The 26,540-nt window shown below is 48.1% G+C and overlaps 1 protein-coding gene across 1 annotated transcript in view; it reads right to left on the reverse strand.

Annotated features, from left to right (window-relative positions):
* SETDB2 (SET domain bifurcated histone lysine methyltransferase 2) overlaps positions 1–26,540 on the reverse strand; it is a 1,110,478-nt gene that overhangs the window by 472,759 nt on the left and 611,179 nt on the right. Inside the window, exon 17 of the mRNA XM_069203525.1 lies at positions 5,133–5,347. Coding sequence (XP_069059626.1) covers positions 5,133–5,347 — 215 coding nt within the window. The remainder of the gene's footprint in view (positions 1–5,132; positions 5,348–26,540) is intronic.

Genomic DNA, 26,540 nt, shown 5'->3' on the forward strand with positions numbered 1-26,540 from the left:
TAGCTACCTCTTGCTCGACTTCTGCTGCCAGTTTACTTGCCTGATTTGGCCTGAAGGATGCCTCCAGCGTGTCAGCGAAGACCTCAGCCTTGTCCCTGTTGCTGCATGCCAGATGAATCTTTCCTTGTATCGGAGGGTTTGGTTCCTTCTTCCCAGTCAAGCGTCGGGTCATTCTCCAGAGAGAGTTGTCAGAGTCCTTCAAGTTAGCCGTAGCTGCTTCCCATTTTTCACCTCTGTGCTGACTTATTTGCATCTTCAGCTGTCTTGTCAGCTCGTTGTACTTCTTCAGCAGGTCAGGGGTGCGATTCCTTTGCCATTCTTTCCGGGCTCTATTCTTGTCAGCAATCGACTTCTTGATGCCATTTGGGAGGTCATAGATGGAGCAGCGTTGGGGTTTCTGCTTGGGAACACTGCGTTCAATAGCAGTGTGCACTGCAGCTGTGAAGTGGTGAACCGCCTGATCAATGTCTTCGATGCAGCGTAAGGGACCAGGGCCCAGTGTCTCCTCGAGGCATCTCTTGTATAGGCTCCAGTCTGCCTTCTTGTAGTTGTGCCTGGGGCCCTGCTGCTGATTTTCAAGCACGTCTCCAACTGTAATCAACACTGGGTTGTGGTCAGACGTCAGCGCCGTTAGGGTTTCCAGCTCCATAGACTGGGAGAGATTCTTCATGACGACTATGTCCAGAACATCCGGTTTGTGCAGCGCAGAGCCTGGATAGTGTGTTGGTTGAGTCGGGCCGTCCACTACGAAGTCCACCTTTTTTGAGTGGGCAAGTAGAGCGTGTCCTTTTCTGTTTGCAGTGCGAGAGTTCCAGCACTGGTGCTTGGCATTAAGGTCGCCTCCAATTATTGTTGGGATGCTGGGGTCCAGTAGAGCATCAAGGTCCTTTGGGCATAGCTTGCCTGGGGGTGAGTAGGCCGCAATCAGTCGTAGGGGTCCTGCAGTTGTCTGGATCTGGATCCCAGTTGCTTCAACGCTCCCCACTGGTGGTAGTGCAATCTCGTGGTGCTTCACTTTTGTGCTGACAATCACAGCTGTTCCTCCGCCCTTGGCTCCAGTGGCGCGATCTGTGCGGTACACCCTGTGGTTAGCTAGGTTAAGCTTCTGGCTTCCTTGGAGATGGGTCTCGGAGATAAGCGCTATACTCACATCCATGGTTTCCATCAGGTGCAGGAGTTCTGCAGTTTTCTTCTGAATGCTGTGGGCATTCCACATCAAGAAGGAGGGAGTTTCTTTTAGATTTAGTTGCCATTGCAGGTGTTTTCTTCACTGTGGAAAAGTCCGGCGATGAGATTTGCCACCATTGTCACCACAGGGTGGATATTCATGTCTGCGACTGTTTTCGCGATCTTCATGATGAGTTCCTGCCAGTTGATGGCAGTGCCTGTTTCACAGGTTGGTCCCGGGGCAGTTGTTGGTGGTGGGCTGTCTTGTTTGGGTCCTGTAACTTCTGCGTAAGTCCTTCCATCCACGCGAGCTTCACTATGGGTGTTGGTTGGATTACGAATTGTGATCCTGTGTGCCGTTTCGGGTTTGTGGTTGTTAGTCTTCCTGTGACCCTGGGCTGCAGCTGGTGGGTGTCGAGAAGCCTTTTGTGGTTGGGGGAGTTGCTTGCGTTGTTCATCCTTCTTTGCCTTCTGCAGGTAGGGGCAGCCGCGATAGCTTGCTGGGTGATTTCCTGTGCAATTTGCACATATCGCTGGTTCGGTTTCTCGGTTCCTGGTGCATTTGTTGGAGGTGTGTTCACCTCCACAGCGTACACACCTTGGCTTCTGATGGCAGAATGTAGAGGTGTGCCCCAAACGCTGGCAGTTGTAGCACATTATTGGGCCCCGTTTCCCTCTAGGCGCTTCTGTGGTAACGGTACAGCTGCAGAGCCGTGTGACTGTTGAGAGGTCTGCTGGCTTCCCATCATGGCCTTGCGACAGAGTTACGATGAACAAGGGAAATTTCTTGTTCGTGTCCGCCGGCGAGGTAATCTGTGTTATATTTTTAACTGGAAGTCCAAGTTCCGCTAAATCCTCAGTGATGTGCCCAAGGGATGCATTTGCTGGGAGGCCCCGTATTACGAAACGCTGGGCTTTTACAGTGGTCAATGAGAAGGTGTGGTATTCCATTTTCTGTTCCGTGAGTATGCTGGTCACAATCCTGTAGTCGTCTGGTGTGGTGAGTATGATCTTGGCGTGGTCTTGCCGGGGTTTGATTGTAAACGTGGAGGTGCAGTGTTCCTCCAGTAACTCAACGAGGACCTTGTGGGTGGCTAAGTTTTTCAGGATGATGGGAGGGATCCGCAGTCGCTTTGTGGGACCTGAAGAGTTCTCAGGTTCAGTAGACTCATGGTCCTGGGGGTGGGAGTCACTGTCCTGGGCATTCTGAAGAACCTGGAAGCGGTTTGCAGTTGGGATTGCGGAGCTTCCGGCAGGTGCGCGAGCAAGCTTTGGGGCTTTTTCCGGTGAGTTCTGGCATGAGTCGCGTCCTCTCTTTACCTTTGCGTGCCATACCATGTCTTCGGTGTTGTTGGGGTGAGCCAAGGCATCAGCTTCCATCGTTGGTGATGCTATCACCCCTTCACCACTACAGCGCGCAGCCTGGCCCCGGTCAAGCACCTAGGTGGGTCTGGGGAAAGTCCTTGTAATTTTCTCAGGTATTCGGCCTGCCAGCCTGCCTTCCTCTCCAGCACGCAGCCTGGCCCCGGTCAGGCCAGGGAGACGCAGGCCCAGCACCGAAGAACAGCAGAATCAGTGAGCAACATGCTTGGGATTTATAGGCCTGCCACACCCCAAGATGGCCGCTGCCTCTAAAAACATGGGAAATGTAGTCCTTTCATAGGATAACACTGATAAGTGCATCTTGACCACCAATGCCCTGAACCTGCAGCTACGTGAGCTTTACCACAGGGCAGACGACGCTGATGGCCATTCTTGGAACAAGCGGGGATGACCAGTGGTGCGCATAAAGCGCCACAGAGTTGCGCAGTGGAATTTCGGGCGAGACCTAGACCATGCCTGGCCTTATTCCTGACAGTGGTGCTGTAACAAAAGGGGTGAGCCTTTGAGGCTCACTGCTAGGTGTTACAGTTCCTGAAGGGGTAGGTATGAAGCACCTCCAACCAGTGCAGGCTTTGTTTCTGGCTCCAGAGAGCACAAAGGCTCTAACCCCAGGGAGTCAGAAACTTGTCTTAGTGGCAGGCTGGCGCAGACCACTCAGTCCTGCACTGAAGGATTGGGTAAAATACAGGGGGCATCTCTAAGATGCCCTCTGTGTGCATTTTTTAATAAATCCAGCACTAGCATCAATGTGGGTTTATTATTCTGAGAAGTTTGATACCAAACTTCCCAGTGTTGAGTGTCGCCATTATGGAACTGTGGAGTTCGTTTTGACAAACTCCCAGACCATATACTTAATATGGCCACATTGTACTTACAATGTCTAAGAATAGACTTAGACACTTTAGGAGCATATTGCTCATGCAGCTATCCCCTCTCCTGTGGTATAGTGCACCCTAAATGATACAGAGGAAAAAATATTTATAGGTTTCTTAGTTTCTATATAATTTTGTTTAAAGTTCAGAGTACAGCAGTACTGTCTCAGGAATGCATGGTACCAAAAATAAATGATAAAAAAATGAAAAATACTGGTTCTACCCTTTCATGGTACATCACTTATACCATGTGAAATGATAGCATTCAAAGCAACACTTATGACATCTCAAATTACATAATTTGTGATAGCACAAGGAGAAGGTGCGAGTTATTGTAGAACAGCGAGTGCAGTGACAACACCGGATACGTAGGTGTGCAATTTATAGTAATTTGTAGGTGGCACTTAAATGATAGATTTAAGTTATACCTTTAGCATTCCTAATGTTTGTCTAGTTGGTTTTCTACAAAGAGAATAAATAAAGTTTTCCTAACTATAACTTATCCCTAACCTTTGTTTTATCATTGAATGTATCTGTGTGTTTTACAGGACATGTGTGGTAAAGGCATCCGTGGTAAAGTCATACATTCTTCTGCAACAGCCCAGACACGATACTTAAACAGAACTTAATATAAAAACATCTGTATACTTTTTTTAACATGGCCTTTCTGTCTGTTTATTTTAATTATCAGCAATGATCGTTAAGACAGCTAAAAAAAAAACACATCTAAAAATTATCTCTTTCTATATTTACTGTGCAACGTTTGTACAAATGAACAGAAAAAAATACCAGCTTTAAATGATTTTCTTAATGTTTATTTCGGCTTCACCACTAAAATACCTATCCCGTCTATAAAAATCCAGCCATGCGGCAACACTACACCCTCCAAAAGGAGTTTGCGTTGACATGTATGCTTGAGCGCCACTCTTTCATACCTAAACAATTCTAGAGACATCCCGTTCGCCACAGGGTAGTGACTATGTGTAGCATTCAGCTTCTTCTAACATAGCCAAACTGTGCGGTGATGCGAGACCCGCCGTGCAGGCGAAGGTGACCAGATTTTCAAAACTAAACTAGAGACTGGTATCAACCGTAAACACTGAAAGATTCCGATAGCGAAATCTCTGGCACGTGACTGCACACCTCCGCAGAGTTATAAATCAAACTAGACACAGGAAAGACAAAAGATAGCAGCGTTTTAGTGCCTATGGACTTGCTTTTTCAGATGGTTTTGAAAGCCCAAGAAAAAAAAAAACATACTGTGGAGCTCCCATGACACAATGTAATTCAGTGTAGATTTTAATTGGATTTTGGGATGCGTAGTCATCCTTTTCGAATGCTAAACTGAACCTTCAAGCTCTAGAAAGTAAATGATAAAACCTGCGAGGGATATTGTAAACAATGATCTAAGAAATAAACCCCTCGCCCTGTGATGAAACCAAGTAATTTTGGCCTTAAGTGCGTTCAGTTGCTGATCACAGCACTTCGACGCCTGCTACAATGCTGCGCGGATGAGGGTAAGGCAGCCCAGCAGGAAATGCTTTAGAACAATATTTTGCACGTAGTGTGCTCATTGTTACCCGAGGGAAATGTGGGCATACATCATTTTTTTAACCAATGTGCCTTTCTTTAAAAGTGCTGGGATGCCGGGACAGCGCCTGAAAGGCAGGGAATATCCGGGACAATGCACAAGGCGCCTCGGGCTCTTACCATGCAGTTGAAGTGAGCTGCCACCTCGTCGTCGGGGGTCTTATATAGCACGCCGCTATCCAGGGTCTGCTCACGGTGGTGGCAGAAGCCGCAGGCGCCCTTGACTTTTTCCTTTTGAGGTCGCGGGCCCATGGTGCTAGCTCGGGAGCACGACCGAGAAGCAAATCTGCATCCAGGGAGTGCAAAAAAAAAAAAAGCTGTGAGGGAGCGGATACCTCAATGCGCAGCCAGCTGCGCACTGAGTATAAGACCAGCTATTTCTGTCAAAGCTCCCAAGCGTTTAGCTGCAGGCCACTTTCGTTTCCTAGGAAGACTGAGCTGAAAGCAGCCGAGCGGGAGAACGAGCCACGCCCCCTGCCCAGCCCTTGAGATTTAGGTTTCGATTTTGAAGTAGGCGGGCTGAGGCCTCGAACAGAGGTTCGCGCATTAGCCCTTCAGCGAGTCATCGTGGTGCTCAGAAGCTGTCAGGGACGGCTTTAGGGACGTTTCGGCCGCACCCGGTGCGCGCCTGTATTAGGGGAAGCTGTGCTTTTCAAAACTTGCGATTTAAAAGCATCAGCTGAAAAGTTCCTTGTGCGTCCAGCCTTCAGGAAACAATTAAAATGTCAAGATTCTCTTGTGATTGATGTTCCTGCTAGGGGTAGAGATGGGCGTTTTGTCTAGCGGCAGCTCTGACTCGATGTAAAGTAGCGTAGAGGATTAATGTACCTGCTGCAAAGAACAGAACTATATTTGATGTGGAGAGATGAGGAGCACATTTGCCAGGTGGTAGTGGTTAAATCCAAGGAGGTGGTCATGGGGTCGGGGGCGCCAAAAAAACAGCCGCACAGGGCGCCTCCAGCGCTAAAGCCGGCCCTGACCTGAGTAGGATTACCTAGGTGACCTCGCTGGTTCCTTTATATTCGAGCGTTGACTCCGCAACCCGGCTTGATATATCAGTTAAATAGGGTCATTCATTTGGTTAAGAAGTACAACAATTAATGAATCGTATCCCCCATGATACACCCCACGGAGCCTGTTGTATCTTGGCATACCACTCTCATCAGATATCAACATCGCCGTATAATATCTGCACGTCCAGTTCGTCTGATTATTTTATCTCTCAGTTCATTTTATCGTCTCCTCACACAATATGGGTCGATGATTCGTTTTCGCCACGGCAATAACAGAGGTTGTTAATGATGCTTGTAACGTTAATATGTGCTATAGTAAAAACAATGTACTCAATTTAAAACGTGCTACGTTTTCTTATGTGCATCCGTATATATTTGAACTATAATGAATATCACGTTCTAGCGAAAGAAAATTGAATAAACTATTACTGTTCAAGATTGAGTAACCACTATATTTATCCGACATCTAACATTTAACATTCACTTTCGAGACAGATGTGCCAACTCACCCGTTTCTGGCAGGCATTACCTTGTTTAGGGCTGGCATTAGCCAAGACCTTCTCATTTCACTAGCATTATCGGTATAATATAATTATATGGGCGTTCAGCCACTTATCTGCACCTATCGTTTTTTATTGCACCATTCACTTTATTCTTCATCCCACTCTAACATACAGTATGATGGCATGGGACAACCGATTTCTGTGTTTGCCTAAGAACATTGTGAGTGACATCATTTCACAAAGAGCACATCTACACCCAGCGCCTCTATGACAATATTTGCTTTTTGAGACCAACAAAACTATTCCTGCCTTTAGCCATTTTTTTTGGATGTTGATGGCCCAGCAGCTTCACCAGTGATACATTTTTGCAAAAAACGTGACAAAACAAAACAAACACATTGAATAAACCAAAAGCCTGGCTCCCAACAGCAGGCCTATTGCCATTCCCAATAATTGTTTTACTTCTGTGCACTTGCCTGATAAATAAAATGAATCTTTAAAGTTTTGGTGTGTATTCTCCTGTGTGCAAAACAAAATGCCTCCATGGACCTTGGGCAGACATCACCCTCTTTTTATTTCTATTCACCAATCTGACAAACAAAATGCCTCCATAGACTTCAATAGGGAGTAAAGTGTTAATTATCCATTCACTTTAAAGAGATGACCCTCTTAAAGAGATTACCCTCTTAAACGACTGCATTTTTGAGTGAAGAAGTTAACGGGTATGCAGTAATGCTTGTGGCATTTTAAGGTGGAGGCAAACCTGCATGTGCTAGAGATAAAGGGAAAACAAGTTATTGGCATAACATACATCGGCTAGATGGTGCAACCCCCAGTTGATACACAAGTCTGCAAAATAATTGTAACCAAGAAAAACAAATAGCAGGTTGGTGGTGATTACTCTAAGGACAACTACCTATATGATTGTATTTATCAGTGTCTAGCATGCTAGTCTGCAAGTGAACATTAATTTATCAATATATAGTGCTCTAGCCAAGAAGCGAAACTTAGTAAGGTTTGTATATCGGATGTTAACACTTTCTCTGCCATAGAGTGGCAATGAAAATTATTTTTTCACTAGCTCGCTAGATCCATCTAGTGCCCTGAATGTTTTACATACAGGTGGACTCAAACTTACTACCATCCTGGAGACTTCATCTTTCTCACAACCATTTGCCATCCAAAGTCTCCTTCTAGACCTATGCAGTTTCAAACATTTACCACAACCAAAGGTGCAAATTAGGCCACTATAAACAAGTGGGGTAGCTGTAGTTACAGGCACACACGAGATAACAGAGATATATTGAATATGATCTAGTTATATCTTGGTGCTCTCTCTTTGTAGTTTGGAATATAATACCAACTATGTTAAATTTAGGATTCCTGCTTCTTATGTTTGGCTTTGTGATAGAATGGTCTGTGTCTTATAGGAGGCACGGATTTATAAATTATTCTGATGTGTCACCATATTTGAGTTCTCTTTATTTCCATTTTTGCCTGATTTATTTGTTTGTTTTTAATGTGTACTTTATGAAAAATAACTATGCTTTCTCCCTTTTCCTCTTTTGGAACCACATGTCCCAGAATGCCTCATTATGGGCTATCTGAGAAAACAGCATATAATGGTATTGAAAGAGGGACTTGTCAACCGTGAACAAGACTCTTTTGGAGTTGTAACACATTGGTTGTTTGTTTCTGGCTTGGAATAAAATATTGGCTATTCGGTGAAACAGAGTGCAGTGGTTTTCCTTCTTTTGGATTTTTACACACACCTCCCTTATAAATTTACAAAAAAAAAACAATGGTTACAGCAACATTATAGTTACGTTCAGAATTTACACACACAAAACCTTAGAAGTTCAGCCGTTAGATTTATCTCAAGGAACTATGGGCCAGATGTATCAAATGTTTTTGCATTCGCAAACAGTGCGATTCACAGAAATCGTGCGTTTGCGAATGCAAAAACGTGTTTTGCGATGTATGCAAGTCATTCACAGGCCAAAAACAAGGAATCGCAAAAATAGTGATTTTTTGCAAAGCGACATGGTTTAGTGTGTCGCTATCTGCGTATCGCAAATTGCGACATGAAATACCGAATCGCTATTTGTATATCACAAATTGCGAGCCCGAATAGCGACTTGCCAATACAGATTCGGTATTTTGTGTCGCAAATTGCGATACGCAGATTGCGACACGCTAAACCATGTCGCACTGCGATGCATAAAAAAATCGCAAATTGCTAATATTCGCAGAATGGCCTTTTGCACATGCAATTTACCACGGATTGAAACCAGGTGGTAACCAGGTGCAACCTATATAAAGAGGACCAGAATGCCTCAGCCTCTTTTCCACAATGACTGCACTCTACGTCATGGCGAGGAGAAGGAGGATCTTGGCAGGTTTGAGGAGAGGGAGGAGGAGACAGGACCGCATTTTCAGAGTGCGCATTACCCTTTTTGACCAGAATCAGGAGGACATTTTTGAGAAGTACAGGTTGAACTCAGCCATGATACTTGACCTGATAGCTGAGCTACAAACCATACTGCAGCGCACAACACACAGGACCAATAGCATACTCACCCATGTGCAGGTATTATGCTCCCTGCACCTACTTGCCTCAGGGAGATATCAAGGGGACATAGCAGCAGCTGGATGGGTATCACAGAGTGCTGTCTCCAGATTTTTCAATGCATTTCTAAATGCCATGCTGAGCAGGATACACCAGTACATCAGATTCCCCAACACCCCACAAGAAATACAGCAGACAAAAATAGACTTCTACCAGATAGCACAGTTCCCCCAAGTCCTAGGTGCCATAGATGGGACACATGTTGCAATCTGTCCACCATCGACCACAGAGTATGTGTACCGCAACCGTAAATACCAACATTCAATGAACATACAGGTGATATGCAATGCCTCCTACATCATAACTGATCTCGTGGCCGGGTACCCAGGGAGCACACATGATTCGATCATCTTTCGCCACAGCGGGATTCACACAAGACTGCTAGCTGGGGAATTTGGTGAAGGATATCTACTGGGTAATTTCCAACTTTACAATGTTGCATTGATGGCAGTATAACGTCACATGGCACAGCTACTCATTTTACCGTCTGTTCCTTCCAGGAGACAGTGCCTACGCAGTGCGCACCTACATGATGACGCCCTACCTAAATCCTGCAACACCAGCAGGGTGGAGATACAATTCAGCACACAGGGCAACCCGCAATGTGGTTAAGCGCACCTTTGGCCTGCTGAAGAGTCGCTTCCGGTACATCCACAAAAGTGGAGGGGCACTACAGTACAGCCCGGACACTACCTGTAGAATAGTGGCCACATGTGCGATTTTGCACAATATAGCTACCACCAGGGGAATACCTGTGGAAATATCGGAGCCAGACTCAGATGAGGATGATGATCCCATACCACCCCTACAGCCAGCAGACAGGACCAGTGCAGCAGAGGGCAGGCAAAGGCGTGCTGACATCACACACAACCATTTCAGATGTAAGTAATGACAACACCACCTTACTGACATGTATTCCGATAGTTCTCAACTTTATTACCTTGACTTCAGGTAACATACGTGTCACTAGGACAAAGCAATACACATGAGTCAGACATGAGCCATTAACAGTGTCACACTATTATCATCATAGTTTACTGTATTGCTACATGTGAAGGTAGTCCCCTGTAGCCCTCAATGTCACTTCTTACGACCACGCATTCCACTTGAATGCACAGTAGCCTCACCGGCACCTCTTGGTTCAGGCTCACAGGCAGTACTATGCCTGGCACTGCGACGCCTAGGATCCATCACGGGCACTGCAAGACTAGATGACTCCTCAGTATCCCCAACTCCCAGTTCGCTGGGTGTAGCACTGCATGCTGTCAGCATAGCATCCAGGACGTTGGTTATTTGCACCAATCCCTGGGCAACATCCCGACTGCTATGTGCTGCTCCACCTGTGTGGCCACAGCACGCCGTGATATCAGGGCAGTTGATGTAGCAATACGATTTACAGATCTGCAATAGCCATTGAACATTCCCATGATTTGCCGTTCGCGCCTGCGGTGGCTAACACGCTCATGCCTGATCTCAGTACAGAGTTCCTCAATGGCATTTGTCAGTTCCTTGGTGTTATCCGCAGCTGTTTGCTGTCCCTCATGCAGCTTGCAGATGTTTGCATTCAGACACTCCATTTGCTTGTGCAGCCCCCCCATATTGGCATTGTGTGCCTGCAACTGCCTGTGCATTGCCCTCATGTTTTTGTATTGCAGGCGCTGCACCTTTAGCATGGACGCTTCAAGGCCACCAAAGAATGATGGGCCCTCACCTCCATCTGTGTGCTGTGTGCCTGCATCGTGAGGCCTCCTGCGTGGAGTTGAGTGACGCTGGGGCAGGGACTGCTGCCTTCCTGTGGATCTAACTTCTGGGGGTGGTGTGTGGCCTTCATCCGGCATGTCATCAGAGTCCTGGTTCAAATCATGGAGAGTTAATACCCCTGCCCTGCGTCTGATTGGTGCTATACACAATGACTCGCTGGTGTTAGAGTCGGACAGAGGCTGTGTTTCTGCATCCCCCACATTGGCACATTCTGCTGCTGCTAGGCCTGAGCCATCTGCAACAACAATGTGCAGCATGTCATTTATGTATGTATCACCAAATGTGGCACAATGGTAATAAATGTACACTTACGTCGTATCACTATGAACTGTGTGTTTTGTTCTTCTGTGTGTCGGTATACTTAATTGCTATCTATGTGCTATTTTCAGCTCTGGGTTGTGGACTACCACTCCCATAAGGCATTGTTGTGCCGCATGTAAGATGTGGAATGGACTACTTATCACAATGCTTTGCACTACTTGCTATTTCCTAAGGGGCATTTGTACATGCACATATGGGGTTACATATCATTATTGAACTTACCTTTACTGGTGCTGGGTGTGCCGGATGTGTCAATGTCAGTGACCCCACTGACAGCTTTTGGAAGCAGTGTGGACTCCACCAGGTCTTCCATGGGGGTGGAGGGTGTATGGGTGGATGGTCCGCCTCCTCTGCTCTTTGCCTCCTTTAGCCTGCTGGCCACCCTCTCCTTGGCACAGGAACGCAGGTAGTACCACCTCTTGCGTATCTCTTCCACCGAGCGTTGCGCAACCCCCACTGTGCAGATTTTGGTCTGGATGTCAGCCCAAAGTTTCCTCTTCTCACTCTCTGGTACCTGGAGTGAGCTCTTCCCAAAGAGCCGGTCATGGCTCCTGACCACCTCCTCAGTGAGCACCTCCAATTCTTGCTCACTGAATTTCAGCTTCCTCTTCCTCTCTCCCTTCTCCTTCCCATTACCAGCATTGGCCATGTTGGTGTTAGGTCCTAGCTTGCTCACAAACTTGCTCCCTAGGGCTGGTCTGTAACTGTCTGACTGCTCCTGTGGGTGTGGTACCTGGAAACAGCATGGGCTGACTCACTTCCTGCTTGTGATGTCATCAGGCTGTGCCAGATGACCGTTTTCGCAATTTGCGATTTTCAATTACCGAATCGCAATTTTTTTTGTGATTCAGTATTTGGACGTCGCAAATTGCATTAGCGAATTTTAAGAAATCGCTATTTCCGATTTTGTTACATCACATTTTGCGTGCCGGAAATAGCGATTTCTTAAAATTCGCTATTAGGGACGCGCAAACGAAATTCTTTATACATCTGGCCCCATATCTCATGCCCTAAGGTAACTATAACTTGTGCCCATGTCATGCCCAGTTTTCTCATCAATAACTTTACTGCAAATATTGCAGTTATATTATCAATGATAGTATAGAAGATGTTATGACTGGTGTAATATGTGAGGTAATTAGCAGTGCATTGTAAAGGCGCATGCCCCCCTCCAGGGTTGGCTGCCTTTGGGGGTTGGCCAGAGAGCCGCCTGGCCACATGCAGCCAACCCCACGCCATGCACCACCGATTGGTTCCGAGGACCCCTTCCCCAGAGTCTGACAAATTTTTTCACGGGAGGAGACCCCAACTCCAGGCGGCCTGGCCTTGTTTTAAGTGGGAGGTGGGTATGCAGTTCCCCTCTCCCGTCCGCTTTCGGACCCCCAGGAACCTCATCTTCCTGCCATATTTAGAAAGTGGGGGGCACATGATCCCCCTCCCCGGGCTGTATTTCAGCCCCCATCTCACAGGGCCCAAAGTTATTGTAAATGGTAATGGGGTATGCAGGCCCCCCCGGCCAATTTCTGGCTCCAGGGACACCATCTCCCAGGGTCCAGCCATATTTAGAAGGGGGAGGCGGCATGCATCCCCCCTAACCAGGTCAATATTGTCCCCAGGGACTCCATGCCTTGGGGCCTATTCTATGAATAATTAAGGAGAGGGCAGCGCAGCCCCCTTCTTCTGGCCAATTTCGGTCCTGGGAACCCCATCTCCCGGGGCCCAGAGATAATATGAAGGGGAGAAGGGTATGCAGGACCCATCCCCCAGTGCGCAGCCAGCAAATGGTGGGTTCCCCTGAGCCCAGTCAGGGCACCCACTGCTTCTGTACATGGCCTGCCCCCATGGCCCCAGTCGGCTTCCTGCCTCCAGCAGGAGTTGGCACTTCTCCCGCCTACAGGGAGCAGCTCAAAATGCTGCTTCATGTGGGCAGGAGCAATGTTTTCCATCTGAAGCGGGCAGGGAAACAGCTGGAAAGGCCACTTTTTGATGCTCCTGCCTGCTGGGAGTGGACTTGGTATTCGCTCTCGCTTGGCAGGAGCTTTGAAATTGCTCCCGCAAAGTGACAGCTCAAACACAAGTTTTCCTGCCTGCACTAGTGCGAGTAGGGAAACCAGTAGTTCCCAGGAATGGGCACCCCGGGACATGGCTGGAGCTGGCCCTGGGTAATGGGGTCCCAATGGCCCTTAATGACTCTGGGAGAGGGGCACAGCCCCCCTCCCTGTGCCAATATCGGTCCCCGGGGACCTATCACCCATGGCCCAACCAGCAAATGGTGGGTGCCCTGGAGTCCAGCCAGGGCACACAGAGCTTCTATGTGGGGGGCTGCGGGGGTAGCCCCCATGCCCCCTATGCACCAGCCTGCTCCCTACCTCCAGCAGGAGCCGGCATTGCTCCCGCCTGCAGGGAGCAGCTAAAAATGCTGCTCCCTGCGGGCAGGAGCAATTTTTTCATCTGAGGCAGGCAGGGAAACAGTTGGAAAGTCTGCTTTTTCATGCTCCTGCCTGCTGGGAGCAAACTTAGTGTTTCCTCTCACTTGGCAGGAGCTTTGAAATTGCCCCCGCCAAGTGACAGGAAACACAGTTTTCCCTGCCTGCACCAGTGTGAGTAGGGAAACTGCTATTTCCCAAGGGTGAGCACCCTGGGACATGGTTGGAGCCAGCCCTGGGGCATCCCTTCCTTTTGTGTGCATGGCCAGGCCCCTGGGGTTGGGGCCCCTGGGGATGAATACAGCCTGGGTAAGGGGGCCACACAGCCCCCTCTCCATTTTCTTGACACAGGTGGGGCCTGAGGGGGTGGCTGTCCCCAGGGCTGAAATCGTCCCCGGAGAAGAGCTGTACAGCCCCCCTCCCTATTTTCAAATTTGGCCAATCCCAGGGGATGGAGTCCCCTGGCTGGAACATATTGCGCCAGGCCCAGAAGGATGGGGTCCCCTGGCCGTAATCGGCCTGGGGAGGGGGACCACGCGCACCCTCTCCCCCTAATATATCAATGAAATTTCCTCCCGGGACCTTGCCCATCCAAGGGGCCAAAAAGGCAAGCGAAAGTAAACGCATTTGCTTTTTAAAAAAAAATGTTCGAGCATATCCATTGATCCTCTGTGAATTTCTGGAAAAGTAAAAAAAAAAAACACTTTTGGTCCCCGGCAGGGTCCCTGTGGGATCCCACCACCAGGCCTAAGGGGTCAGGGTATTCCTACCCTGTCCCCTTCTGGTTTTTTTCTCCCTTTTTTTCTTAGGACTCGACTGAGTCATAGTACCAAGATCGCTACCACCACTTCTTGGTTGAAGTGGAGGCAGCCTATCAGATCTCATTTTGAGATCACTGGGATCCACAAACCCTCTGCATCCCTAAATATACATAAATCCTTTTTCTTTAATAACTCTAAAGCTACTGAATGGATTTACACCAAATTACAAAAGCACTCTTTTCTGTCCTATCGACATACAGGAGAGCATACTGCAGGGCAAAACAATGCAGTTTAGTGTAGGTTACAATAAACTACACTGTTTTGCACTAAAGAGCACACATCTTGTACTTTTGATTGCTGAACCTGGAAGGAGAGAAGAGTTATGCAGGGACATACATCCATGGGAGTGGCAACTGCCTCAATAAGGCTCCAGTGTGAACAGGGGCCTAACGTCAAAAATAAATGAATCTGTTGAAGTTCCTGGGATCTATGCAGTTTCTCCTACTCGGCTGTTCAACACAGCATGGCTGGAGTAACCTATGTGCGCATGTGTGTTTGGTCGGCCTAAACGGCTGGCCAAGCACACATGCGCACTTAGTTGCACTCTCTCCTCCTCCCCCTCCCACCTCCCACCTCCCATCTCCCATCTCCCATCTCCCGTGGCCCAGCCCTGCCTCTCCCTGTACTGCTGGCTGAGCCAGCAGATGAAAAATAAAACAACAGTGGAACTATTGTTTCATTTTTCATCTCCTGGCTCTTGGCCGGGGGGGGGGGGGGGCTATGGGGCGACATTCCTCAGCCATTGCAGAGGAGCCACCCCTGCAGTACTTTTTTTTTTTTTAAAGCTTGTTTTTCCATAAACTGTAGGTAAATATCAATACATTTCTCTACCATTTTAATAAAGTGGTAATTGTTAGGGAACAACAATAAAACTCACTACTTATGTAAGGCCCTAACTCAGAACCCAGCAAAAGTGTGCTGGAAACAACATGGTTGCCTTTTACGTTTTATAAAGGCAACTATTAGCCAATCACATACTGCCTCCCCACTGGTATGTTGCACAGTATACCGCAAAGTTACCATAGTATACCACAGCACAATATATAACTAAGTATTTTCACAGTTATAACTTTAGCTATTTACACCTGCTACTACTTCATAATTTATATTCTTGCCACAGGACATTGACATCTGATCACCCACTTTCACGCTATGTCTGTTTCAGGTACAACACTCCACTCTACGCCAATCCATTGTACACCACTCCACTCTACACCACTCCAGTGTATGCTGTTACACTGTACACCACTCCAGTCTACGCCACTCCACTGTATGCCCCTCTACTCTACGCTATTCCACTGTACACAACTCCACTCTACGACACTACACTTTACACTATTCTACTGAATGGTACTCCATTATACGCCACTTCAGTGTACATCACTCCACTGTACCCTATTCCATGTACGCCACTCCACTATATGCCACTTCACTGTACACCGTTACACTGTACAACCCTCCACTCTATGCCACTCTGCTCTACGCCACTCTAATGTATGCCACTCCAGCCTACACTACTGTGCACTTCTCTGTTCCACTATAACGACACTCCAATCTACACCATTCCACTACAATATTCCACTATATGGCACTCCACTCTATGTCAATACACTTTACAACACTACAATCAATGTCATTCCACTCTACACCACTCCATTGTACTGCACTCCACTGTATGCTATTACAATGTGTGCCACTACCGTCTACTCTACTACACTCTACCCCACTCTATTCTGCTACACTCAACTCTATAGTATTCTACTCTACACCACTACACTGTGTGCCACCACACTGTATGATATTCCTCTTTTCGCCACTCCACTGTAACCTAATTCACTCTATGCCTTTCCAGTCTATGCTATTCCTTTGTATGCCACAACACTGTATCTCACTCCCCTCTATGCCACTCCATTCTACGATATTCCACAGTATGCCACTCCACTCTACAGCACTTAACTCTACCCCACTGCAGTGTTCGCTATGCCACTGTATGCCATTCCACTGTACGCCACTCCGCTCTATGCTTTTCCAGTGTACGCCACTACACTGTCCGTCACTCCACTCCACACTACTCCAGTATATGCCACTTTACTGTACCCTGATCCACTCTATGCCACTCCACTGTATACTATTCCACTGTACGCCACTCCACTCTACCACAATCCACTCTGTCACTGCACTCTACACCACTCCACTACACGCTATTCCACTGTATGCCACAACACTCTGCATCACGGCAGTCTATGCCACTACACTGTCAGCCACTACACTGTACTCCACTCTATGCTATTACAGTATACACAGCTCCTCTGTACGCCACTCTACTATATGCTATTTCACAGTGCGTCACTCCACTCTATGCTACTCCACTGTATGCCTCTCCACTATACAATATTCCACTGTACGTCACTCTACTCTACGCCACTCAACTATTTGCTACTTCATTCTATGCTATTCCACTGTATGCAACTCCACTCTATGCCTCTCCGCTCTACACTATTCTACTCTATGCCACTACACTGTACGCCACTCCAAAATACACTGTTCCATTCTCCACCATCCAATTCTACATCACTCCATTATACGCTAAACTACTGTATGCTATTCCACTCTTCGGCACTCCATACCGCACCACTCCACTGCATGCTATTACACTGTATGCCACTCCACTTTACCACACTCCACTCTACACCACTGCACTTGCCACCACTCCACTATACACCACTCCATTCTACGCCACTCCACTCTCCCTTTTACACCACTCTAGTCTACATCATTCTAGTCTACTCTATTCCACACTATGCCACTCCACTGTATATTACTCCACTGTATGCCACTCCACTGTACCCCACTCTACTCTTCCCCATTCCACTCTGACCCACTCCACTCTAAGCCATACCAGTCTATTTCACTGCACTATACGCTACTCCACTCTACACTATTCCACTGTAGGCAACTCCACTCTACACCACTCCTCTCCACTCTACACTATTCCACTCCTTTGTACAGCATTCCACTATATGCTATTCAACTCTACTCTAGGCTACTCTACTATATTCTGTTCCACTACATGCCACTACACTCTACCTCACTCCACTCTATGCCTCTCCACTCTACGCTACTCCACTCTTTGCCACTTGACTATATTCAGTTCTTCTGTATGCCACTCTACTCTACTCCACTCTACAACACTGTACTGTATGCTATTCCAGTACGCTGCTCCACTCCAATGTACCCACTCCACTCTATGCCACTCCACTATATGCTAGTCCTCTGTACACAACTACACTCTACAGCACTCAACTCTACATTATTTGGCTCTATGCCCACTATACGCCACTCTACAGTAAGCTATTCCAGTCTCGTCCACTCCACTCTATGTCACTCTACTGTACACCACTCCACTGTATACTATTCTACTGGATGCCACTCCACTGTACGCTACTCCACTCGACTAATTCAGTGTACGCTACTCTACTTTGCTATTCCACTGTATGCCACTCCCCTGTATGCCACTCCACTCTCCCTCACTCCATGCCACTACACTCTACACCACTCCTCTATACATTATTCCACTGTACACTACTCCAGCCTATGCTACTCCAGTCAACGTCATTCCACTGTATACCTCTCCTCTCTATGCTAGTGTACTCTGCACTATTTATATGTATGTCATTCCACTCTATGCGCTTCCACTCTATGCTACACTACTCTAAGCCTCATCACTGCATGTCACTCCACTGAACACTATCCCCCTCTACTCCACTACACTGTACCCTACTCCACTCCACTCTCTGCTATTCCTGTGTATGCCTCTCCAGTCTACCCAACTCCACTCTACTCCTCTCAAAATCACTGTGCCCCACTTAAAAACAGTCTATGCCCCTCCCCTCTACCACATTATACTCCTCTCTATAGCCATACACTGTACAACAATTTACTACTGTCAGTGCCAGTGTAAAGCACTCTACTTTACTCTATACCACTGTACGACACTTTGCTCCACTCTACACAATTCCTTTTACTCCAGTCCACCCCACTTTACTATAGTCTACTCTATGAGACTCTACTCCACTCTACTCAACTGTACTCCACTTCCGCACTCAATGCCATTCCACTATACACTACCTTATGCCACTCACTCTACAACAGTCTATGGCACTCCACTCGACCATACTCTACAGCACTCTAATCCATGCCACTCCACTGTACAACATTGTTATCCACTAGGTGGCACTATACTCTGTTTTACTGTTCGACAGTTTCTGGCACTGTGCAACACACAAGTCCACTCAACTCTACCACACACCACTCTACTCTGCAACACTTTACTCCACTGTATGCTATGCCAATCCACTCTACTCCTAGACACTCTAATCTACAACATGCTATTCCATACTACACCACTTCACTGCACTCTTCTCCACAGCACAACACTCTACCCCTCTCAATGGCACTGTACAACACTCAACTTTACAATGCTCCACTCTATCACACTCCACTCCACTCTATGCAACTCTCTTTTACAAGATTTTACTATACCCTGTGACACTACACAACACTGTACTCCACTCTGTGCCCCTATTCTACACTATACAACCCTGTGCTCCACTCTATGACCCTGAACTCAACTGCACAACACTCTACTCCACTCTGCAACACTTTCCAACACTCTACGAGACACCATTCCATTGCTCTGTACAAGATACCACTCCAGTTTGTAACACTTTACTTGGTTCTACACTATACCTGTCCACTCTAGTGCAATCCATGTCACTGTTCTATACAACACGCCACTGCACTATATGACACTTTAGTCCACTGTACGCTACTTCATTCTGAACTACTCCACTTTGTTCTACTCCACTGTACAACACTACACACTTTGACACCCTCCTGCACTTTACTGTACAACACTCTGCTTAACAATTCTGCACTCAAAAACACTGGACTCTACATTTTGAAACCCATTTTTATTTAAAAAGAAACATTCAAATTCAATGAAAAAGAATTAAACCTTTGTTAAGGTTAGGAAAACTTCTTTTTTTCTTTCTATACAAACCAAACTTAAAATACACAAACATTAAGAATGCTAAAGTTATAATTACTCCTTAAATTTATAAATTATGCACCACTTTTAAACTACTGTAACTTTATTTATTCTTTCTATACAAACAAAACTTAAACCACACTCATTTAGAAATTCTAAAGGTATAATTTTAATTTACAATTTATGCAAAACCTTCACATTTGTATAACTTGCGCACCACCACAAAGAGAATTCAACTCAGTAGCCAAAATACAATAACTATAACTCAAGCCTTCTCCATGCACTGCTTCTACCCTTTAATATTATTGAATTTCTAGCATTATAGCATTGACAACACTAATGACATCACAAATCACATTATTTGTGAGAACAGAGAGCATGATAGAGTGGCAAGTTATAGTTAATGCATTGTGGCTACTGAGTTGAATACACTGTGTGTGGAGGTGTGCAAGTTCTAATTTGTAGATTTTGTGTACATTTTACTATAGTAAATACATATTTTGTTTCACTAATAACATTGGTGCTGTTTGATGTATATACACAAAACATTCTAAAAAGTTCATCCATGGGGCGTGTTCAAGTTGGTGCCAAAGCGAGATTGAATTCTCAGAGCTCTGCCATCAGCGCTCTACATCAGGGCAGATGCTGTGGTCCCCTGGCCTCCTTCCCGACTAAATCACATTGGGTGCTGGCCATGTCCTACAAATGTGAGGAGCAGACCCTTGCTGACTGACGCTGCTCCCCTGATGACCTGCAGAACCGAAGTTAGACGGACAGCCATGCGGCCAAGATGTCCACCTTGGTGAGGCCTCGGCCCAGAGGGGTTGCAAAAGCAACCTGATGCCACCCTACAGCCTCGATGTAACCAGGGCATTGTAACGCAAGGTGCCTCCCTTTGGCAAAAGCAGGACGCCTGATTTCACCGGATCGGGCACTTACAGGGTCCAGATTTATTAACGGCCCTGGGGATGAACCAGACCAGTGCTGCCTCCTTCAGCCGCACGCTGATCACCCAGGTGTGGCCTTGGCTCCCTACTGAGGATTGCGGCCAGAACTGTTGATAGCAGTTCGATACGGAACACTGGACTGCTCCCTCCTGCCTCCTCTTAAAGGGAATATCCTCACCTCTGCTGTGGGAGCTGCCTCCAGGCCTGAAGCCTACAGCGAACGTCGAGAGCGAGACCCGAGGGACACTGATGTGTATGGCGGCAGCGTAGTGGGTCGAGTACAGAGTCATACCTGCTACAGTGAGTACAAATCCCCACTGGTACTAGCAAGCAGGACCCTTCCAGCATCGGTGAAACTAGACTCCAACCATCACTTGAGAATAGAGGGGGTGACACTGTGTTGGGTCCTGCTGGGGACATGGACAGATTTGGGATATAGCCATGAAGCGGACTGGGGCATGATGGAGTGCACGGGGACACTGCTCAGTCACCAACTAGTGATGTTTAATCAGCAGAGGGGCCCCTACATCTTTTCTGTGCATTGTCCTCCCAGCCCTGTGCTGTGACTTCTGGGGCCCTGACCCATCACTAGTTGCCAAACCGGGGGTATGTTAGGCATTCCACATTTGATATGCTACTATCAGGCAGCACAACTCTGTTACATAGTGGAGTAGTACAGACCTAGCATAGAAAGCATTGGTGCTTCATAGATAAAGCTGTGGCTGGCATTCATATCTGGAAGGCGCCATGGCTCCCAAAACAACAATGACCAGTGGGATTCTACGTTTCAGCAATACTTCAAGCTAGGATGGGAGTATGGGACGAGGTGCAAGTCACACAGAAATTGTTCATCCCCATTTCGCCGCAGACTGATCATAGGGAATGCAGACTTATTCCCCTGCATTCCATAGCTTTGCTTTCTCTCAGTGGCAAGGCGCCAACTGCAAAAGGATGGGGACTTCTTTGGCATGAACTGACCCATGGATTTTGTGCAAATCCAATCTAACTATGGCCTTCCACCTAACGCATACTGGCAGTACATTGCAATCTAGCGTTGGGTCATGCAGCCTCGGGTCCGACCCCACACAGATAGACCTCTCACACCCTTTGGAAAATGGCTTCTCACTTGTTCCTTACATAAGCGACTCATCTCCGACATTTACACATTCCTCAATACACCATTAGCGCGCTTTAAATCACTGGCGCAGCAACAATAGGAGACAGAATGAGAGTGCACTTTTACCACCAAGGAATGGGGTGATGTCCTCCACAGAGTCTACACCCCTGCCCACAGCGCCTCTGGCAAAGAAATGCTCCTTAAAATTGCACATTACTGGTATTTTACACCAGCTAGAGTGGCCCAGTGGAAAGAAGGAGGGGACAATACTTGCTGGAGGCTCGGTAATCAGACTGGCACCCTAACACATCTTCTCTAGCATTGCCTCAGAATCTGACACAGAAGTCTTATCGAGCGTAGGCGAGATGTATGATACCAACCTCCCCACATTGCCCAGCCACCTTCTCTCGGGGCCTCTGAACTCCTTGACCTATTCCCTGAAATCAGCAAGAAGACAAGCCCTTACCTTAGCACTTAGTGCTGCCAAACAAATCCTTCTCTCCCACTGGTGTACGGACACAATACAACAAGACAAGACTGGCTACACAAATTATGGGAACTGCTGGGAATGGAAAATTGACAGCAGTGGTGACCAATACACTACCACATTTTGGTAAGGTATGGGGGTCATGTATACGGTTCCTCTCAGATGAATTTAGGGAGCTGACCTGTCCGGCATACTTGAGTGTCCTTTGCCTCACGCGCCCAGACCTCACACCTAACTGATTTCGCATATGGCATGCTGTCACCTGCCTTCCGCCTACCCTCCTCCATGCACTGTGTGCTTCTTACTCATATTCACTAGGGGTTATCGAGGCACCCCTACCTCTTTCCCTGGCACCTCTTTTCCCCATCATAACCCTCCCTTTTCCATTTCTTTCTTCTAGGTTTTCTTCCCATATTGTTGTTGTTCTTTCACTGTAGTAGGAAGTTGGCTCTGTATATACTATCTCAAAGTAAGAGATAGTATGCACAGCGTCCAAGGGTTCCCCTTAAAGGTAAGATAGTGACAAAATTAGATAATTCGAATGCTCTATTTTGTGGTAGTGTGGTCGAGCAGTAGGCTTATCAGAGGGTAGTGTTAAGCATTTGTTGTACACACACAGGCAATAAATGAGGAACACACTCTCAAAGACTTAACTCCAGGCCAATAGTTTTTATATAGAAAAATATTTTTTCTTAATTTACTTTTAGAACCACAAGTTCAAGATTTGAAGTAAATACATAAAATGCAAGGTACTCCACACAGGTGAGTTAGGAGCTTTGAATTAGAGCAATAGCATACACAGTTTTGGTTAAAATGGCAATAAGCTATTTTAAAAGTGGACACTGCAAAAATCAACAGGTCCTGGGGGAGGTAAGTAATGGTTAGTTTGTCAGGTAAGTAAGGCACTTACAAGTTCAAGTTCCTGGAAATAGGCAACCCACCGTTGGGGGTTCAAGGCAACCCCAAAGTTACCACACCAGCAGCACAGGGCCGGTCAGGGGTCAAAGAGGAGCCCGAAACACATAGGCGCCTATGAAGAACAGGGGTGCTCCGGTTCCAGTCTGCCAGCAGGTAAGTACCCGTGTCCTTGGAGGGCATACCAGGGGGGTTTTGTAGAGCACTGGGGGGGGGACAAGTAGGTACACAAAACACACCATCAGTGGCATAGGGGCGGCCGGGTGCAGTGTGCAAAGCAGGCGTCGGGTTTTGTATTAGAATCAATGGAGGGACCCGGGGGTCACTCTAGCGATGCAGGCAGGGCACAGGGAGGGCTTCTCTGGCCAGCCACCGACTGGGCTAGGCAGAGGGTCACTCCTGCACTGAGGTTTGGTTCCTTCTGGTCCTGGGGGCTGCGGTGCAGTGCTTGGTCCAGGCGTCGGGTTCCTTGTTAAGGCAGTCACGGTCAGGGGGAGCCTCCGGATTCTCTCTGCATGCGTCGCTGTGGGGGACCAGGTGGGTCGTCTTGGGCTATTCACGAGGTCGCAGTCGCCTGGGAGTCCTACCTGTGGTGTTGGTTCTCTGGAGTTCGAGCCGGGGGCTTCGGGTGCAGAGGGTGAAGTCTCACGCTTCCGGCGGGAAGAGTGAAGTCTTTATAAGTTGCAAGAAAGTTGCAAAGTTGTTGCTGGATTTGAACAGAGCCGCTGTTCATGGGAGTTTCTTGGTCCTTTAGTTCAGGGCAGCCCTCTAAGGCTTCAGAGGCCGCTGGTCCCTGTCGGATGCATCCCTGTTGCAGTTTTCTTTGAGTCAGGAGACAGGCCGGTAGGGTTGGGGCCAAAGCAGTTGTCGTCTCCGTCGTCTCTGCAGGGCTTTCAGGTCAGCAGTCCTTCTTCTTGTTTCAGGAATCTGATTTTCTGGGTTCTGGGGTGCCCCTAAATACTAAACTTAGGGGTGTTGTTAGGTCTGGGGGGCAGTAGCCAATGGCTACTGTCCTGGAGGGTGGCTACACCCTCTTTGTGCCTCCTCCCTGAGGGGAGGTGGGCACATCCCTAATCCTATTGTGGGAATCCTCCAAACTCAAAATGGAGGATTTCTAAAGGGAGGGGTCACCTCAGCTCAGGACACCTTAGGGGCTGTCCCGACTGGTGGGTGACTCCTCCTTGTTTTTCTCATCATCTCCTCCAGCCTTGCCACCAAAAGTGGGGGCAGTGCCCGGAGGGGCTGGCATCTCCACTAGCTGGGATGCCCTGGGGTGCTGTAACATAAGGGGTGAGCCTTTGAGGCTCACCGCCAGGTGTTACAGTTCCTGCAGGGGGAGGTGAGAAGCACCTCCACCCAGTACAGGCTTTGTTCCTGGCCACAGAGTGACAAAGGCACTCTCCCCAGCAACTCGTCTGGTTGTGGCAGGCTGGCAAAAACTGGTCAGCCTAGCACTGAGAATCAGACTGGTATTCAGGGGGCATCTCTAAGATGCCCTCTGGGTGTAGTTTACAATAAATTCCACACTGGTATCAGTGTGCATTTATTGTGCTGAGAAGTTTCACCTGTGGTATAGTGCACCCTACCTTAGGGCTGTAAGGCCTGCTAGGGGGGTGACTTACCTATGCCACAGGCAGTGTGAGGTTGGCATGGCACTCTGAGGAGAGTGCCATGTCGACTTAGTCATTTTCTCCCCACCAGCACACACAAGCTATGAGGCAGTGTGCATGTGCTGAGTGAGGGGTCCCCTGGGTGGCATAAGACATGCTGCAGCCCTTAGAGACCTTCCCTGGCATCAGGGCCCTTGGTACCAGGGATACCATTTACAAGGGACTTATCTGAGTGTTAGGGCTGTGCCAGTTGTGGGAGCAAGGGTACAGTTTAGGGAAAGAACACTGGTGCTGGGGCCTGGTTAGCAGGGTCTCAGCACACATTCAATCATAACTGGCATCAGCAAAAGTCAAAAAGTTAGGGGGTAACCATGCCAAGGAGGCATTTCCTTACAACTGTTTTTCCCACTGGCCAGTGGATGTAGGTGGGATGACTGTTGTACTTGACCCTCTTAAAATCTAATAAAACTGATTTAAACCATAAAACGTTCATCCACCGGGGGTGGGGCTGAGGCGTCAGGATGGCGGACGCACATTAAGAGTGCTCCCAAACTCTTTGTCATCAGCCTCTATCTACAGCTCGACTAAGGGAGTTCCTGAGACATCCCCAGCCCCTGGGACCCTGAGACCGCCACTGGTCCAAACTGAAGCGGTGAAAGAGCAGCTGCTGATCGCGGGCAGCTCCTCATCAGTTCACAGTGTGCTCCGCGACAAAATGGTGGTCCAGATGGCCTGAATTGGGGCCACGGGTGCCGCCGAAGAGCGGAACAAGGGCCAGGAGCAGCTGCATGGTCCACAGGAGAAGCCCAGGATATGAGGCGGCAACTCTCCCGTAGGGGCCCTATTGCCATGCTGGCCTCTGGAGGTGCGGGCCTCCCACAGGGAGGGGGATTACACACAGGGAGGGGGCACTGTTTGGGATGCATGCTGCTGGGCAGAAGGCCACGCTCTGGGGTGCTGAGATGGCACATGGCCCAAGCCCGGAGGCCCATAAAATGATGGCCAAGGGCTTGGTCCTCCCACATAGAAACCTGGAGATTGGGAGAGAGGGTCTTAGCATACAGTGAAGCTGGCCCGGCTTGGAGGACAAAAGGCAGATACCGCGGGGTGAGACGAGGATCAACAGCGATCCGTCGCCCATTAGAGCAACCCGGTGAGTGCAGCGGCAACAATCACTGAACATGCCTGCGGCCAGGCCTGGTCTTGCGGGATGAGGCCCCATGAGAATTGAAGATTTTGGGCTGGCTGCAGGGAGGTCCAGGAGAACTACCATTGATCGAAGGGCGGCCCTCCCTTGTGGGTAGCAGCTGGTTGAGGCCCCAGTGGTGACCCGGCTCTGGCAACAGAAAGAGGGTTCGGGGATGAAGACCTGAGGGGACCCCCTGAATGCACTAAACATCTTATCCTCATGTGCACGTCTACTGACATTAAATCAACCAGGTCCCTACACTTGACTGCCCATGCCACAGTGCTGGAGGTCAGCAGGTTGAGATGTGGCGCTGAGCCTGAATCTGCCCCGGATTGACGAGAGGGAAAGAAACTGAGACCGTGAGCAACTACACTGCTTCTGGCAATACAAAAGGTGGCAAACATACAACTATTAACTTGAATGGGGCCAGTTGTGAGTGTTTGACCAGACCTCCCAAAGCACGGCGAACTGGGGCGCATCTGGCTTTCGATTGCCGCTGTCCCCTGAGACCATAGCACCGGCCATGTCTTCTGGTTTCCACTGCTCGTGCTGTCACGGGAGGGTGACAAGTGGGTACAGCGTTTACACTGTGTCTTCGACCTCTAGTAGTGACACTATTCGATCCCGGAGTCCTACACTTTGACATGTCTTCTGCATCCAGGAACTGGGCACAATGGATTATACTGTATGAATTTCCCTGCAATTGGATCCTAGGTTATGGAGGGGGTCAGCCAATGTC

This window comes from Pleurodeles waltl, chromosome 8 (assembly GCF_031143425.1).
Source record: "Pleurodeles waltl isolate 20211129_DDA chromosome 8, aPleWal1.hap1.20221129, whole genome shotgun sequence".
Taxonomy (NCBI): domain Eukaryota; kingdom Metazoa; phylum Chordata; class Amphibia; order Caudata; family Salamandridae; genus Pleurodeles; species Pleurodeles waltl.